Source organism: Pseudophryne corroboree, chromosome 6, assembly GCF_028390025.1.
Source record: "Pseudophryne corroboree isolate aPseCor3 chromosome 6, aPseCor3.hap2, whole genome shotgun sequence".
Taxonomy (NCBI): domain Eukaryota; kingdom Metazoa; phylum Chordata; class Amphibia; order Anura; family Myobatrachidae; genus Pseudophryne; species Pseudophryne corroboree.
The window spans coordinates 10,431,189-10,450,171 of record NC_086449.1 but is presented as its reverse complement, the minus strand read 5'-3'; the positions used below and the strand labels follow the sequence as shown (position 1 = coordinate 10,450,171).

Genomic DNA, 18,983 nt, shown 5'->3' with positions numbered 1-18,983 from the left:
GAGAAATACACCGACAATATATTGATATATCTTAGATATATTGATGATATATTGATATTGTGGGAGGGCCCACTGAGGGAACTGAAAGAGTTCATTGGAATTCTGAATACCAATGACCTCAATCTTAAATTGACCTTGGAAGCGAGTCAGACCTCCATTAATTTCTTGGACATATCCATATCTATCAATGATGAAGGAAACATTTCAACAGATTTATACAGGAAGCCTACAGCGACAAACAGCATCTTGCATTCAGACAGTTCTCACCTTCCATCTACCATTCGAGCAATACCTAAGGGAGAACTACTCAGAATTAAAAGAAACTGTTCTAACGAAGAAACCTTCCATGTCAGGCAGAATGAACTTAGTGAACGCCTCCAATTGAGAGGGTATAGTAAGAAGCTTCTCAATCGGTCAATCAGAGAAGTGGATACCTATGAACGGGATACCTTACTAAAACCCAAACCCAAAGTCTCTCGAGAAGAACCCATAAGGTTCGTGGGCACCTTCAATACCCAATGGAGGGGGATATTACATAGTTTACACAAACATTGGTCCATACTTCAAACTGATACAGATTTGGCGACAGTTTTGCCAACAAAACCTCAAGCAAGCTGGAGAAGATCTAGGAGTATCAGAGATCGACTGGTACACAGTCATTTGACTAAAATTCCAGACAACCGGGTGAAAGCGACGGGCTCATCACCCTGTGGTAATTGCAAAGCCTGTGCCCATATGGTCCCTGTTGACCACTTTTTTGACAAATTTGGGAAGAAATGGACAATCTCTCCGAAAATTACATGCACAACTGTGGGAACGGTTTATCATCTTGAATGCCCATGTCATAGGAGATACATAGGGAAAACTATTAGACCATTAAAGGTCAGAATTTTAGAACACATTGGAAGCATACGTAATGCTAGAAAAGATGCCTCCAACTTTAAAACCTTACAACCTGTTGCAAGGCATTTCTTGAACCATCATAATAGTGACCCGTCAGGTCTTAAAGCCTATGGCCTAAGGCATATACAGTTGGGCATACGTGGTGGCAATCTGGACCAAAAATTACTTCAATTCGAAACCAAAATGATATTTCTACTTGACAGCCTTTACCCTAATGGGTTGAATGAATCCAATAGCTACACACCTTTTCTAGTATAAATAAATTTTGTGATCTAGACTGACTCCAGTGGAGTTAACTAAATAGTGACATTACCCATTTATCATTCTTAAATTGAAATTGGTACTAATTCAGTCAAATTACTAGTCAGTCTGTACACAATGATTATACATCTCTCTCACGTCTGGATCTACTTGGATGGATCCTAGTCATAATGACATGAATTATTCATTATTCCTGTCTTCAGATCAGTACCAATCCAGCAAATCTGTTATCTGGCGTATATATTGAATTAGTCTAATTTTTCATTCTTGAATAATCTAAACTGTAGAACTCATAAATCAACATATACCTTATCCACCTAATATGTTATGTTGGGTAAGAGGTGATCTCTTAAATTCTCATCCCTTTCTTCTCCCTCCCCCCCCCCCCCCTTTTTGTTGTCTCACCCATCACTTCATAATTTTATACACTGGATTGATTTGCACATGACACGCTTTTCACACATTCTTTGAGTTTTTCACACTCAGGGGGTCTTATTATTTTGGATTAATTTTATCCTCCTCATATCTTACATTTTACTTCTTTTAGCAGTACCTTATTAAATGATTCACGTGGTCACTTTCACCATGTATAACACATGTAATTTATTTATTCACTTATTTTTGAGTCACCATCTATACACATACATAGTATGTGACTAATAAAGATTATGTTCACATCTTGTGGCATTATGGATTATTTACCCAGATTTAGGGTAATGAATGTTGTACACAATAACAAAGACAAATTTAAATGCTGGCAAAATATATATAACTGTTAGAATAGCTGATCATTATATCAAATCCTATAGGGTACAACAGGAGTGAAATATTAGTAAGCTCTTAATTATAACACTGAAGAAGGAATCTTGTTTTAAATACTCTTTTTTAAGAGATGTGTACTTACCTGTAACAAATCGGGAATATAATGTAATAGACTGAATACCATGGTATAACAATGATCAAAGGATGTTTATGTAATATGGACATTCTCTGACCGGGTGTAGTGGAATTGGCTGTATTTGCATAAGTATACTCATCAAAGTGAGTTTTCTTGAATTAATACAAACCACTATATGTCCCTGCTAAATAACGAGACAATGAGTGGATAGCAGAATTTATTTATGAACTATATGTACAATGAGATCTGAAGACCCATATACTATACACAGGGCACAGGGTCAGCGAACATCAGACATGTATGCTTGTAATCATACCACCGTGAAACGTATATACTGAGTGATGTAAATGCGGTTTCCGTATAAGCATCATGTAAAAACTAACTGACATTGGCACTGACATAATATAGGAGAAGCTAAAAGATATTGGATCAAGTTATTTTAGGGTATATTAATTATACAATACAGATAACAGGGCACGAACGAGTAGTAATGTCCGGGAATATAGTGCTATGAACAGCCGCTACCATGACAACCATGAAGTCCCGCTATTGGCTCCCCGGGTCATGTGACCGGAGGAGCAGCATCACGATTGGCTAGCAGCTACATGTGACCAGCCGTCCGCTGCTGATTGGATCATTAGGAGAGCTTAAATATTATGCCTGGAGAGGCATTCTGGTTCAGCCCTGACGAAGCTGTCAGAGTAACGGCGGAACACGCGTGTGGGCAGCGTGTCTCCACGTGTTTCCATGTCCATGTTACACCAATGTTTAGTCAGCTCCATTTAACCAATATGTTTAGATCATTAATATGAGGCAGCGAGTATATGAACAAGTGAATCTCAGACAGTTATATTTGTGTTAAGTGGATAACAAGTAATGTAGTACTAGTCATTGAATCAGATACATGAATATCGAGTCCTGATTAACTAGATTTCTGTTAAGTTAAAAATTATTGCAATAGAAAGAATGCAGCATTAGCTGTTAGACTCAGTTGAAAAATACATAGGAAGATACAAGCACTGCTCTAAGTGAAGATAAACCTATTTGGTTCATATGTTAGATGTGTCAGTGTTATTAAGCAATTGTGACACAATTACAACAAATCTTCATAAATTAATTACTAATCAGCGTGACTCAGTCACCGTATGTAGTGATTATTACAACTATTACTAAGAGACAACGAATAGATGATTATTGAAATATAGATAATTTACATCTGCTGATTAGATAACAATATAATTAATTAATGAATAACGCAGCAGTGGCTGTTGAAATCCTCAGACATACACAGTGAGCAGGAGATATTGCTTCAAGCTCAAATAGATACATTCTATGTCTTTATGCTAAATGTGACACAACTGAGCAGATGCAATTGCAACAAATGTTTCTAAATGAACTCTCCAAGCTAATGTGGCAGCTGTGAATAAAACAACGTGTTAACATTAATGTTTAATGCTGGTTGGGAAATCTAGCCTTATCAGGTGCCATATATCAGGATAATAAAATCTTTATTCAATACACGGTTACCCACACACATTTAATGAAGGCTTCTCTCGCTTAATAATTATAATTATATCAGATGCTTAATGGTGATACATAATCCGGGAAGTAATATACTGACATCTGAGTAAGGTGTCATTTATTCTTAAAAAATAAGGTGTCCCTTCCTTAGAGATAACAACGTCTTGATTATATAACTGCTGTAGCTGATTGACATACATTATATTATCAGCGACACAGCCTTTAACAAATGAAGAAGTTTTTTTGCTGAGGATATATCAATTAAAAGAAAGATATACCCTTATGCATTATCATTTATGTTAATGATCATAAACAACTGAGGAAGATATTTATTTCCCCGGAGTATATCATATATCTATACTGAATTCATAGCATCACCTGTGTATTTCACACTTTATTACACATCTGATTCAATTAGATAGTGCGACAGCTGCTGTGTTACAAATAAGTTGGTACTAACAGCTTTTATTGTTACAAATATCTAGGATATTACTACAATTAACATCTTTATCACCTTAATGCCTCATCTAAGAGCCTAATAACGACTGAAACATACAAATAAATTCCAATCCTATTATGGAATAATAGAGTATATATCTTTGGACATTGGAATAAGACACGTGGACACACATTTTAAATCTTCAAATCACCTTTATTTTCATTTGCACTATATATGTTTTGTTTGTGTCATAATTTTAACCTCTATGTTTCGCTTATACTCACGATTATGTGTAAGTAATGTACACGATTTTTAAATAAATACTAATAAAAGTTAAATTTTAATCAAATATAGGCAGATGTGATAACCAGGTCTAGTCTTCCTTTTGTGCACCGACAATACAGTCCTTTCCTTCTTCTTTTTTGTCTTCTCCTGTAGCTCCTGCTTGATAACATTTGATGCGGAGCCTCCATCTATGGTTGCAGTGTGGCTTGACCCCCGGTCCTCCAGGGGCACCAAGGACATCAGGGGGCAGGCAGTGGGAGGAGGGCAGTGGGAGGTGGGCAGCGGTCCCCCGGCTCTCTTACCTCACTTCCTCCCAGCTTGAAGCTGAGAGGAAGTAGGTAGCGGTGAGGAAAGTGGCCAGCAAGGACGGGGTGCAGGCCGCAGGAGGAGGCCGGCATGGGTAGGAGGTGGGCACACGCATACAATTGTTTAACATGGAGAAGCTTGTAGCGAGGGGGAGATGTTAGTAGTAGAGAGCGCTACTGTGCAGTCTCCAAACATGGAGGAATGCTTCATTTCCTTAACAAATTTCCTTAACAAAATGGCTGCCAGTATTATTACTGCGCATGTGCGGCACCATCTTTTTACATTTATGAGTTATACAGTGGGAGATGGACGTCTCCCCTTTAGCTCCAGAGACCTTCCACCAGTGAGCAGCACTGACCACTGTTCCACCATCTGCACCACTACTCGCATTCCGGAGACAGTTATTAGCTGGTGAGCTGCCTGACCCCGCCCCGCTACAAGCTCCGCTTCATGTCCTCAGTTAGTATAACAGTGAGTACGACTGTACCATCACTTATTCCATAAACCTAACTGCCTCATTAAGCCCCTGGACTTGTGCTTGGATCAATTACAATTCTGCTGCTACTGTGCTTGCGCAGGTGTACACACAATGAGGCTGTTGTAATGAGACGCATGGTATCAGAAATGAATCAGGATAGTGATGGGCATTCCATGGCGGTGGCTTGGAGGAGTCCAAACAGACACATGGAGAGGGTCTTTATTATATGCTATGGGATCACAGGCGTGATACTGAAGTGTTTGCATGCACAGAAATGCAATAACTCACTGTGGAGTCAGTAACCTGACAGATAAAAAGTGGTATAAGTTTCGATGGCGCAACCAATGGTGGAGTCTAAAGATGCACCAACCACTATTACGGCATCCACAGATGCTCAAAGTGGGCATCTCAGTCCTTGCACATTAGGGTATGGATCATTTGGTCGACCCTATATGGTTAACATGGAATAGGTCGACAGTGTGAAAATATCAACAAGGTCATTAGGTCAACAAGTAAAAGATAAAAATGGTCAATGCAAAACAAAAGGTTGACACATTTTGAAGTTATTTGTTGACATATTCTTCCTCGCATAGCTCACCATGCTTTGACCAAGGTGCCTCGCACCACTACCGCCGGTTACTATTCCCAATCGTAGTCCATAGGGATGTTAAACTATGAAGAAGATGTAAAAAATTCTAAATAAACTAAAAACATTGTGTCAACCATATGCGTGTCGACCATTGGCCTGTAATCCACTCGAATCTGTCGATCTTTTGTACCTGTAGACCAAAAGAACTGTTGACCTTTCACATGCCGACCTATTGACCATGTTGATTTAATGCATGTTGACCCTATGGGGTCGACCTATTGATTATTGACTTAATTAAGGTTGACCTCTTCCCCAGATACAGCACATTCATAGGCATGTACACTATGATATATACACCAGGGAAAACGTTGCAGCGGCACTTGCATTAAGTCACAGTCAAGCGGCTTCCAAAAGATCCAGCCTCATCTGTGTCCAGCTGAATCACGCCCAATTACTGTACTTTGAAAGTTGCTGTAGACATATGTATTATTGATATTGTTTATGCAGTATGTATATATTGATTTACAGAAAGCTTCATGGAAGTGATAAACAAGACCCAAGTGAGAGTGTTTGTGTTCTCTGGACTCACCGATAATGGACAACTTGCCCCATTCCTCTTCATATTCTTCTTGCATGTCTACGTTGTGACTGTATTGGGAAACATTGGCATGATAGCTATTGTCCATATCAGCTCCTGCCTCCACACCCCAATGTACTTCTTCCTGAGCTACCTCTCCCTGGTGGACCTCTTCTACTCCTCAGTTATAACTCCTAAAATGCTCTCTGACCTTATCTCCGTGAAGAAGATCATCTCCTTTGCTGGGTGTGCCCTTCAGTTCTTTTTCTTTGCTGGTCTTGCATGTACTGAGTGTTTACTTCTTGCAAACATGGCCTATGTCCGGTATGCTGCCATCTGCCACCCTCTCCATTATGTCTCTGTAATGACCAAGAACATATGTATGTATCTGGTTGTCCAGGCTTTCTCCATCGGCTTCATGCAGTCATTCTTACAGACCATCTGTGTATTCAGCCTCCAATTCTGTAGCTCAGATATTATAGACCACTTCTACTGTGACGTTCCTCCATTGCTCCAGCTGTCCTGCTCTGACACCTTCTCCTGTGAGATGGCAACAGTTTTCTTCATAGTTTCTTGTGGCATGGGGTCATTTGTAATCATCCTGATCTCATACACGTTCATCATTTCTTCCATTCTACAGATGAAGTCTGCTGAGGGCAGACAAAAAGCATTCAGCACCTGCTCCTCACATCTCACGTGTGCCACCATCTTCTACATGTCCGTTTTCTTCACTTACCTGCGCTCTCCCTCCAGTGTTTTTGAGAAACAAGACAATATAGCTGCTGTCTTCTACTCAGTAGTGACACCAATGCTGAACCCACTTATATACAGCCTGAGGAACCAACAGGTGAAAAGAGCCATTGTACAAGGTATACACAAGTTAATGACATAGGTAAAATTCTGATCATATACCGTTTTGAATTTATAACCCAGTAAAGAAAATGCGTACAGTTTATAGCAGTACATTTTGGCATTCTACTATCATTTCTCCAGGTTACTTTATGCATCTCATCCTTGAGATCAGTAGTTTCATATGCAAAATATTATAATTGCCAATATCACGAACTGGAATTAGTTTACGTATATGTTCTCCACATGCTTGCATCGGTTTCCTCCGGGAACTGCCGTTTCCTCCCTCAATTCAAAAATATACTATTAGGTTAATTGGCTCCCGACAAAAAATGTACATGTTGTAGGGAATATAGATTGTAAGCTCTCTTGGGCAGGGACTGATGTGAATATTCAAATATTCTTTGTGAGGTGCTAGTAAGATGTGTGTGCATTAAATAAATAATTGTTAATAAGTAAGAAAGAAAGAAAATAAATGAATGGGGAATCTGCATTCGATTTTATGAGATGATGGAAGGTGGTGATAAAAGTTCCCAAATTTTCCTTTTCAAAGAATGATTAAGGTTGGATGTGTAAAAGCAGCATTAGGAAATGCCGTATTTCAACCACAAAGCAGCAGAAGCATTAAAAGTAATTGTGAGATGTGACATTACAGTAATAGAAAGTGAAGAAACCAACCAATAAAATATAACAATTCATGTGTGTAAACTTGATGGTACTTTGATTCTGCAAATTGCGTAGAGTATAAGAGAATGATGTACAAAATGCAGTTTGTCCACTTTTCTCACACATTTTAGTACATACAAATATAATAATAATAATAATAATAATAATAATAATAATAATTTTATTTATATAGCGCTCTTTCTCCAACAGACTCAAGGTGCTTATTGCATACTGTAGATGTTTAATCAGCTAAATGAGCAAACTGACTTAGTCCTAATTACTTTAGTCTTTATAACATTAGTGCAGTATATAGATGCAGCAACATTAATTTGCTACCACTTATGCAACAGGCTTTATGGACAAAGGGGCTAATTCAGGTTGGATCGCAAATAGCGGAGACGGAGCACTGCGGGGGTGCAGCTTAAAAACGGGGGCAGCATTAGTCAAACAAGGGGGTGTGGGCATGATCCGGGCAGCTGCATGATGTCACACATAGCCACTGCGATTAAAAAAATGCCGGTGGGCCTCCTGCAGTCACAGCCAGGCTGCGCCGACAGAAGGCTGCCCTATTTTTAGCTATCACGCTGAAATTGCGGTGAAACCGCTATTTCATTGTGGTCAAGGGTGCGGGGCGGCGGTTAGCATGCAAAATTCACAATCCTTACTGAATGATGTCCAAAGATTGCACCACAAGATGGAGACGCCCCAAAGCTTTGAGTTTAAATTACCTTCTCTTATATCATATTCATATACTTACCTTTTGAGCTATCAATAATAGCTTGATTAAATGCACCTTGTCAGTAATAACTTTCAGTTACAGTAGATGCCAAGGACTTGAACATCCAACCTAATGTACCGCAGTCACACTTAACACCTGAGCTATTTGCTCCCTCATAGAAAGCCTTGTTATTCTACCTATAAGAAGCAAGTTGTAATTGTTGGTTTAAATTATTACAGATAGAAATACTTATGTCGTGTGTAGCCACACAATACCGCCAGGGGCGGAAGTTCATACCAGGTGCCCAAGGCGAAATAGAAGGTGGTGCCCTCCTCCGGTGGCCCCGGCTTACACATGTGCTAACGTCTTTATTTTTGGGTGCTGGCTGCAAATTATAATAAAGCCCTGGGGGGTGGGGGGGGGGGGGGGTGGGAGAGTGTTATCAAAGCTGGAGATAGCTAAAATTGTGAGAGATACAGTACAAGTCACTAAGCTTCTGTCTTACATTTTACAGGCTTTGTTTGAAAAACGACAGGAGCGAATTGGTTGGCACATTATCTCTCACAATTTTATCTCTCTGAGTTTTGATAAAATCCAATTAGTACATTTCCTTAAAACCAAACTTCAGCTCTCCTTTCTTACATCATATAAGGCACAGCAGCAGAGCTGTATCTCACTATATACAGTACACACTTTGATCTGTTATCATACAGTCACATTCCAATACGCTCCAGCTGAAGGGGTCTGCAAAGGGGGTTTGTGAACTTGGACAGCAGTGACTGTAACAAATAACTATGAAATGTGGAGAGAGATCTGTCCTAGTTAGGCAGCCCCCTCTGTCTTTCTTTTTTTGTTCCCCTCTCACAGCTGGAGCCTGGTGGCCAGTGCATCCACACTCTCTAGGAGTTACACCACTGACTACCGCCAATATGTCTTAAGTGCCTGACTGTAATATACAGGTATGAGGTTGGTAGTTCGAGGCCGGTGTATGGTATGCTGAGCATTGGTTGTCTTAAATAAATATGGATTTAAGTGGAGTTCTGCATATCACTTGTATGTATGGGCTAAGCTGCCAGACACGGGAGCCAATCAAATGAGCATGCCTACCTGCTCCTGCACATGCTCCCCAATACATAGGTGGAACATCAAAAAACTTGCAAAGCTTGCAAGTTTGGTGGACACTTGGTCAGTGTGGATGTTAAAGTCACCTAAGATGAGGAAGGGGAGGTCAGAGGAGAGGTAGAGGAGACGCCAGGCTGCATAGTTGTCAAGGAATAGGAAAGAGGGGCAAAGGGGATGGTGGATGACTGAGGCATGAAGATGGATGGGTTAGAAGAGACAGATAGGGAGGACCAGATAGGTGAAAGAAAGGACCAGATAGATGACACAAAAGGTAAAATTGGAGGAAAGAAGAATGTGTACGCCGTAACCTGGGCAGTCATCAGGTCTGACGGAGTGGGTGAAGGGGAGACCACATAGAAGACCGCAGAGTGGAAAGTGGTATCAGTGGAGGAAAGCCAGGTTTCAATGGCAGCAAGAAGGTTAAGAGATGAAGAGGTTGTGTCTAGCAGGTAGTGTATTGCAGATAGATCAGGAATTCCAGAGGGCACAGGAGAAGGGTGAGATGGAAGAGGGGATATATGGAGGACATTGGCTGGACTGCAGTTGCGAGAGGGTGATCTGACTCTGGTAGGAATATGACAGTATGGAGAGAGGATGAGTGTGGGATGGGAGCAAGAGACCTTAGGTCTGACCAAGAGGGTAGAGAATAGAGAGTGGGGGGATAGAAGGAGGGAGGGTAGATTAGGGGCAGTAGTAAGGGTGGTTAGAGGGTGGAATTTCACAGTCAGTAATATAGTAGGTAAAAGGATATGCAGGTGAAACTCAGAAAATTAGAATATCGTGCAAAAGTTCATTTATTTCAGTAATTCAACTTAAAAGGTGAAACTAATATATTATATTATATAGACTCGTTACATGCAAATTGAGATATTTCAAGCCTTTATTTGATGATTGTGGCTTACTTCTTAAGAAAACCCCAAATCCAAAATCTCAGAAAATTAGAATATTACATAAAATTAATAAAAAAGGATTTTAAATACAGACATGTCGGCCATCTGACATGCATATGTCTCAGTACTTTGAGCCCCTTTTGAATGAATTACTGCCTCAATGCGGTGTGCCGTGGATTCTATCAGCCAGTGGCACTGCTGAGGTGATATGGTAAACCAGGATGCTTCAATAGCGGCCTTCAGATCTTCTGCATTGTTCAGTCTCATGTCTCTCATCTTTCTCTTGGCAATGTCCCATAGATTCTCTATGGGGTTCAGGTCAGGCGAGTTTGCTGGCCAATCCAGCACAGCAATCCCACGGTCATTGAACCAGGTTTTGGTACTTTTGGCAGTGTGGGCAGGTGCCAAGTCCTGCTGGAAAATGAAGTCATCATCTCCATAAAGCTAGTCTGCTGGAGGAAGCATCAAGTGCTCTAAAATGTCCAGGTAGATGGCTGCGTTGACTCTGGACTTAATAAAGCACAGTAGACCAACACCACCAGGTGACATGCTTCCCAAATCAACACAGACTGTGGAAACTTCACACTGGACTTCAAGTATCTTGGATTGTGTGCCTCTCCATTCTTCCTCCATACTCTGGGACCTTGGTTTCCAAATGATATGCAAAATTTGCTCTCATCAGAAAAGAGGACTTTGGACCACTGAGCAACAAACCAGTTCTTTTTTCTTTAGACCAGATAAGATGCTTCTGACGTTGTTTGTTGTCCAAGAGTGGCTTGACAAGAGATGAAGATGCTGACTTCATTTTCCAGCAGGACTTGGCACCTACCCACACTGCTAAAAGTACCAAAACCTGGTTCAATGACCGTGGGATTACTGTGCTTGATTGGCGAGCAAACTTGCCTGACCTGAACCTCATAGAGAATCTACGGGGCATTGCCAAGAGAAAGATGAGAGACATGAGACCGAACAATGCAGAAGAGCTGAAGGCTGCTAATGAAGCATCCTGGTCTTCCATAACACCTCAGCAGTGCCACAGGCTGATAGAATCCATGCCACGCCACATTGAGGTAGTAAGTCATGCAAAAGGGGCACAAACATAAAACTGAGTACATTTGCATGATTATACTTTTCAGAGGGCCGACATTTCTGTATTTAAAATCCTTTTTTTATTGATTTTATGTAATATTCTAATTTTCTGAAATTTTGGATTTGGGGTTTTCTTAAGCTCTAAATTAGAATCATAAAAATGAAAACAAATAAAGGCTTGAAATTAATGATGTGCACCGGCAAATTTTTCGGGTTTTGTGTTTTGGATTCGGATTTGGATTGTGTTTTGGATTTGGTTCCGCGGCCTTGTTTTGGATTCGGACGCGTTTTGGCAAAACCTCACCGAAATTTTTTTGTCGGATTCGGGTGTGTTTTGGATTCGGGTGTTTTTTTTTTAAAAACCTAAAAAACAGCTTAAATCATAGAATTTGGGGGTCATTTTGATACCATAGTATTATTAACCTCAATAACCATAATTTTCACTCATTTCCAGTCTATTCTGGACACCTCACACCTCATAATATTTTTTTTAGTCCTAAAATTTGCACCGAGGTCGCTGGATGGATAAGCTAAGTGACAAAAGTGGCCGACACTAACACCTGGCCCATCTGGGAGTGGCACTGCAGTGTCAGGCAGGATGGCACTTCATAATAATTGTCCCCAAACAGCACATGATGCAAAGAAAAAAAGAGGCGCACCAAGGTCGCTGTGTGACTCAGCTAAGCAACACAAGTGGCCCACACAAAAACCTGGCCCATCTAGAAGTGGCACTGCAGTGTCAGACAGGATGGCACTTCAAAAATGGTGCAAATGGTGGAAAGCGCAAGCTCTTCCCGTCCAGTGTTGGGAAGGTCAGGCATCGCAACCGACACAATTGGACTCTCCTTGGGGATTTGTGATTTAGAAGAACGCACAGTTCTTTGCTGTGCTTTTGCCAGCTTAAGTCTTTTCATTTTTCTAGCAAGAGGATGAGTGCTTCCATCCTCATGGGAATCTGAACCACTAGCCATGAACATAGGCCAGGGCCTCAGCCGTTCCTTGCCACTCCGTGTCGTAAATGGCATATTGGCAAGTTTACGCTTCTCATCAGACACTTTCAATTTTGATTTTTGGGTCACTTTACTGAACTTTTGTTTTTTGGATTTTACATGCTCTCTACTATGACATTGGGCATCGGCCTTGGCAGACGACGTTGATGGCATTTCATCGTCTCGGCCATGACTAGTGGCAGCAGCTTCAGCACGAGGTGGAAGTCGATATTGATCTTTCCCTATTTTAACCTCCACATATTTGTTCTCCATTTTTTAATGTGTGGAATTATATGCCAGTATCAATAGCAATGGCCTACTACTATATATACTGCGCACAACTGAAATGCACCACAGGTATAGCATCTAGATGGATAGTATACTTGATGACACAGAGGTAGGTAGAGCAGTGGCCTTCTGTACCGTACTGCTATATATACTGGTGGTCACTGTCAGCAAACTGCAAAAATAAAATGCACCACAGGTATAGAATCTAGATGGATAGTATACTTGACGACACAGAGGTAGGTACAGCAGTGGCCTTCCGTACCGTACTGCTATATATACTGGTAGTCACTGTCAGCAAACTGCAAAACTAAAATGCACCACAGGTATAGAATCTAGATGGATAGTATACTTGACGACACAGAGGTAGGTACAGCAGTGGCCTTCCGTACCGTACTGCTATATATACTGGTGGGCTCTGTCAGCAAACTGCAAAACTAAAATGCACCACAGGTATAGAATCTAGATGGATAGTATACTTGACGACACAGAGGTAGGTACAGCAGTGGCCTTCCGTATCGTACTGCTATATATACTGGTGGTCACTGTCAGCAAACTGCAAAACTAAAATGCACCACATGTATAGAATCTAGATGGATAGTATACTTGACGACACAGAGGTAGGTACAGCAGTGGCCTACTGTACCATAATGCTATGTATTATATACTGGTGGTCAGCAAACTGTGCAAAACTAAAATGCACCACAGGTACAGAATCTAGATGGATAGTATACTTGACGACACAGAGGTAGGTACAGCAGTGGCCTTCCGTACCGTACTGCTATATATACTGGTGGTCACTGTCAGCAAACTGCAAAACTAAAATGCACCACAGGTATAGAATCTAGATGGATAGTATACTTGACGACACAGAGGTAGGTACAGCAGTGGCCTTCCGTACCGTACTGCTATATATACTGGTGGTCACTGTCAGCAAACTGCAAAACTAAAATACACAACAGGTATAGAATCTAGATGGATAGTATACTTGATGCCACAGAGGTAGGTACAGTAGTGGCCTTCCGTACCGTACTGCTATATATACTGGTGGTCACTGTCAGCAAACTGCAAAACTAAAATGCACCACAGGTATAGAATCTAGATGGATAGTATACTTGACGACACAGAGGTAGGTACAGCAGTGACCTACTGTACCGTAATGCTATGTATTATATACTGGTGGTCAGCAAACTGCAAAACTAAAATGCACCACAGGTATAGAATCTAGATGGATAGTATACTTGACGACACAGAGGTAGGTACAGCAGTAGCCTTCCGTACCGTACTGCTATATATACTGGGGGTCACTGTCAGCAAACTGCAAAACTAAAATGCACCACAGGTATAGAATCTAGATGTATAGTATACTTGACGACACAGAGGTAGGTAGAGCAGTGGCCTTCCGTACCATACTGCTCTATATACTGGTAGTCACTGTCAGCAAACTGCAAAACTAAAATGCACCACAGGTATAGAATCTAGATGGATAGTATACTTGACGACACAGAGGTAGGTACAGCAGTGACCTACTGTACCGTAATGCTATGTATTATATACTGGTGGTCAGCAAACTGCAAAACTAAAATGCACCACAGGTATAGAATCTAGATGGATAGTATACTTGACGACACAGAGGTAGGTACAGCAGTAGCCTTCCGTACAGTACTGCTATATATACTGGGGGTCACTGTCAGCAAACTGCAAAACTAAAATGCACCACAGGTATAGAATCTAGATGTATAGTATACTTGACGACACAGAGGTAGGTAGAGCAGTGGCCTTCCGTACCATACTGCTCTATATACTGGTAGTCACTGTCAGCAAACTGCAAAACTAAAATGCACCACAGGTATAGAATCTAGATGGATAGTATACTTGATGACACAGAGGTAGGTACAGCAGTGGCCTTCCGTACCGTACTGCTGTATATACTGGTGGTCACTGTCAGCAAACTGCAAAACTAAAATGCACCACAGGTATAGAATCTAGATGGATAGTATACTTGACGATAAAGAGGTAGGTACAGCAGTGGCCTATTGTACCGTAATGCTATGTATTATATACTGGTGGTCAGCAAACTGTGCAAAACTAAAATGCACCACAGGTATAGAATCTAGATGGATAGTATACTTGACGACACAGAGGTAGGTACAGCAGTAGCCTTCCGTACCGTACTGCTATATATACTGGGGGTCACTGTCTGTCAGCAAACTGCAAAACTAAAATGCACCACAGATATAGAATCTAGATGGATAGTATACTTGACGACACAGAGGTAGGTACAGCAGTGGCCTACTGTACCGTAATGCTATATATCATATACTGATGGTCAGTAAACTGTGCAAAACTGAAATTCACCACAGGTATGGATGGATAGTATACTTGACGAGACAGAGGTAGGTACAGCAGTGGTCTACTGTATCGTAATGCTATATATTATATACTGGTGGTCAGCAAACTGTGCAAAACTTAAATGCACCACAGTTATGGATGGATAGTATACTTGACGACACAGAGATAGGTACAGCAGTGGCCTTCTGTACCGTGCTCCTATATATTATATACTGGTGGTCAGCAAAATTATGCACTGTATTCCTACTATATACTACACAATGCAGCACAGATATGGAGTGTTTTTCAGACAGACAACGTATACTGGTGGTCACTGGTCAGCAAAACTCTGCACTGTACTCCTCCTATATAATATTATACTAGTGGTCTCCAGTCCCCACAATAAAGCAGTGTGAGCACAGATATATGCAGCACACTGAGCACAGATATGGAGCGTTTTTCAGGCAGACAACATATACTGGTGGTCACTGTCAGCAAAACTCTGCACTGTACTCCTCCTATATAATACTGCTGGTCCCCACTCCCCACAATAAAGCAGTGTGAGCACAGATATATGCAGCACACTGAGCACAGATATGGAGTGTTTTTCAGGCAGAGAACGTATAATACTGGTGGTCACTGGTCAGCAAAACTCTGCACTGTACTCCTCCTATATAATATACTGGTGGTCCCCAGTCCCCACAATAAAGCAGTGTGAGCACAGATATATGCAGCACACTGAGCACAGATATGGAGTGTTTTTCAGGCAGAGAACGTATAATACTGGTGGTCACTGCCAGCAAAACTCTGCACTGTACTCCTGCTATATAATACAGCTGCTCCCCAGTCCCCACAATTAAGCAGTGTGAGCACAGATATATGCAGCACACTGAGCACAGATATGGAGCGTTTTTTTTCAGGCAGAGAACGGATAAAACTGGTGGTCACTGGTCAGCAAAACTCTGCACTGTACACCTCCCATATTAATATACAGCTGCTCCCCAGTCCTCCCCACAATTAAGATATAAGCAAGCACAAATATTTGCATCAACAATGAATAAATGGAGAGGACGCCAGCCACGTCCTCTCCCTATCATTTCCAATGCACGAGTGAAAATGGCGGCGACGCGCGGCTCCTTATATAGAATCCGAATCTCGAGAGAATCCGACAGCGGGATGATGACGTTCGGGCGCGCTCGGGTTAACCGAGCCATACGGGAGAATCCGTGTATGCCTCGGACCCGTGTGAAATGGATGAAGTTCGGGGGGGTTCGGTTTCCGAGGAACCGAACCCACTCAGTAGCGGATCTTGCCACGGGCAAGCAGGACTTTTGCCCTGGGCGCCGCCTTCCGGAGGGCGCTGGCGCCATCTGGAGGGCGCCGCACCATGGCAAGATCCACCACTGCTGTGCCCTCCGCTGCCCGCTGTGTCCCCCCGGCTCATGCGGTTGTGGTCCCATGAAGGGAACTGGACGCATAGCGTCTACTTTCCCTTCACGGAGAGGACCTTTGCTGAGCGGTGCGCAATGATGTCATCACGCACTGCACAGCAAAGGTCCTCTCCGCGAAGAGAACTAGACGCTACGCGTCTAGTTTCCCTTGACGGAAAGGATCTTTTGCTGTGCGGTGCGCGATGACGTCATCGCGCACCGTTTAGCATTTAAGCGGCGCTTCTGCTGTACAGGGGGCGTAACTGACCACGCCCCCTGTATTAAGCTACGCCCCCATCCCCTGCCCGGGGCGCTGAGGGCCCTCGAACCGGCCCTGAACCCGCTCATCACTACTTGAAATATCTCACTTTGCATGTAATGAGTTTATATAATATATTAGTTTCACCTTTTAAGTTGAATTACTGAAATAGAGTAAATGAACTTTTGCACAATATTCTATTTTTCTGAGTTTCACTTGTAAACAAGATGGTAAACATAGTAGGTAATAGTCCAGTGGTTCCCAAACGTTTTTGAATCACGGCGCTCTAGAGTATCAGAATTTTTTTCACGGCACCCCTAGGCCAAAAGTTTCTTATTGAGAAATATAGAAAAAAAAATTAAATTAAGAAACGTGCTTATATGTCATCCTTAGGTTCAGTTATGTGGTGAGGGACACAATTCATTTCTGGTTGTCCACAACTTTTATGATTGGAAGACATCAGCACTGGTTTTGCCTATTACGTTGACCATATATATTTGAATAGGTTCTTGACACCAATCCAAGGCACCCCTGCACCTCAGGGTGCCTACGCACACAGTTTGGGAACCACTGTAATAGTCAATACAATAAGGCAGAAAATAATGGTAAATAAATTGAAAGCTAGGTGAGAGGCAAAACATTATGCAGCAAATAATGGTAGCTATAGTGATAAGAAGTGAACAATAAGTCAGGCAATAAATGATACAGAACAGGTCAGGCACAATCGGTGGTGGCAATCAAGAGCCATCAAGAGGGATGTGAGGCTGAGTGCAGGATTACGGAGTGCAATGACACAGCGGTCAGGAGTAGTGTGGGCCAAAGATTATAAGTCAAGAATTTACCAGTACTAAAATATGTCCAGGGAGTCAGCTTGAAGCCTCCGGATGCATGGAGGGTGAGTGAGATTTCAGGTTGTTATGATGTCGGTGAAGGGGTGTAAGTCATGGTTGATGATGATGTTGGCGCTCCAAGGTGGAAAAGGTGGTGGTTCGAGACAGCAGAGTCAGAGTCCAGGCTGAGAGTGCTGGTGGTGATCTGAGGTTGAGAGGGTGCTACGCCAAGACAATGAGGGCAGCAGCTGGTACCATGTCATTTTTGGGAGCACCTGGCTGGGTTAACAGTAAGACACTATGGCACTCACACCACAGGAGGTAATTTGTAAACAAAGGGAAGATCCTTTAAGCCTTTCCAACCCCCTCTCTGCGATACCCAATACCAGTGGACATGATAATGAGTTAACTGCCCAGTAGTGTATCCCAACATTGTGGTATGTAGGATGTGATTTAAAATACAGGACAGGAGGAGGTTGGGGGTTTAGTACTGTGTAATATCAGGAGATACTGGAGAGTGTTGTGTTGTCTCCTGACAGTTGGACAGTATTACAGGATTCTACAGGGGGCAGCATCTAGGCTTTGGATCTTCTGATGGATATTTCACCTAAGTATACTATGGGTGGGCATACTGGGTAAAGGTATTTCATATGTTGGAATACTAGGAAATGTAGTACTGTCTCCTACCAGGTACCCTGTGTAAGTAAGACCTGAGCTGGGGGACTGGTGATTATTCTCGCAATTAATGCTCCTTGTTACATTATTTTACTTTACTGTATTATACTGCTCTATAACATATGGTAAAGACACCATTGTATCTTCCCTGTTGTCCTTGTCCTGCCCCCCAGACCTGAACCATTGTAGATAGTGTTAGGGACTTACACAATGAGAGGCTACCTTGGTACGGTGGGTAAGCTCATAGCCCTGGCCAGGATTATGCTAAATGCCTCTGGTTATTACAGGTTGAGCTAGTGTGAGATAGTGCAGCTGCATCTTTTTCCTTCTGTACACTGTATTAAGTCTTAAACAGAGTAGCACCTCATTACCTAATTATGGTGTGCAAACTAGGGCCCACTTTCCTTTGTAATTGATTCTATGTATTCATATGTATATCTGAAGGCATGAGACACCTTCAGCCTAGTTTAGCACCCTGCCCCACCCACCCCTCACTGATTTTAAATAGATAGCCCAGCACCCTGGCTTACACATGTGGAGTGAGCACACTGAGGTATGACTCCTACATTTGTTTACTATGGCAGTCAATATTG

General features: G+C 42.0%; 1 protein-coding gene across 1 annotated transcript; it reads left to right on the top strand.

Annotated features, from left to right (window-relative positions):
• Positions 1-6,216: 6,216 nt before the first annotated feature.
• Positions 6,217-7,149, top strand: LOC134933946 (olfactory receptor 5B12-like). The gene has a single exon (XM_063929483.1). It carries the CDS (start codon positions 6,217-6,219, stop codon positions 7,147-7,149), a length of 933 nt encoding a protein of 310 aa, XP_063785553.1.
• Positions 7,150-18,983: the final 11,834 nt, after the last annotated feature.

What these genes read in the sequence shown, in the direction of transcription:
- LOC134933946 (XM_063929483.1), top strand. Translation starts at nt 6,217, where the DNA reads ATGGAAGTGATAAACAAGACCCAAGTGAGAGTGTTTGTGTTCTCTGGA.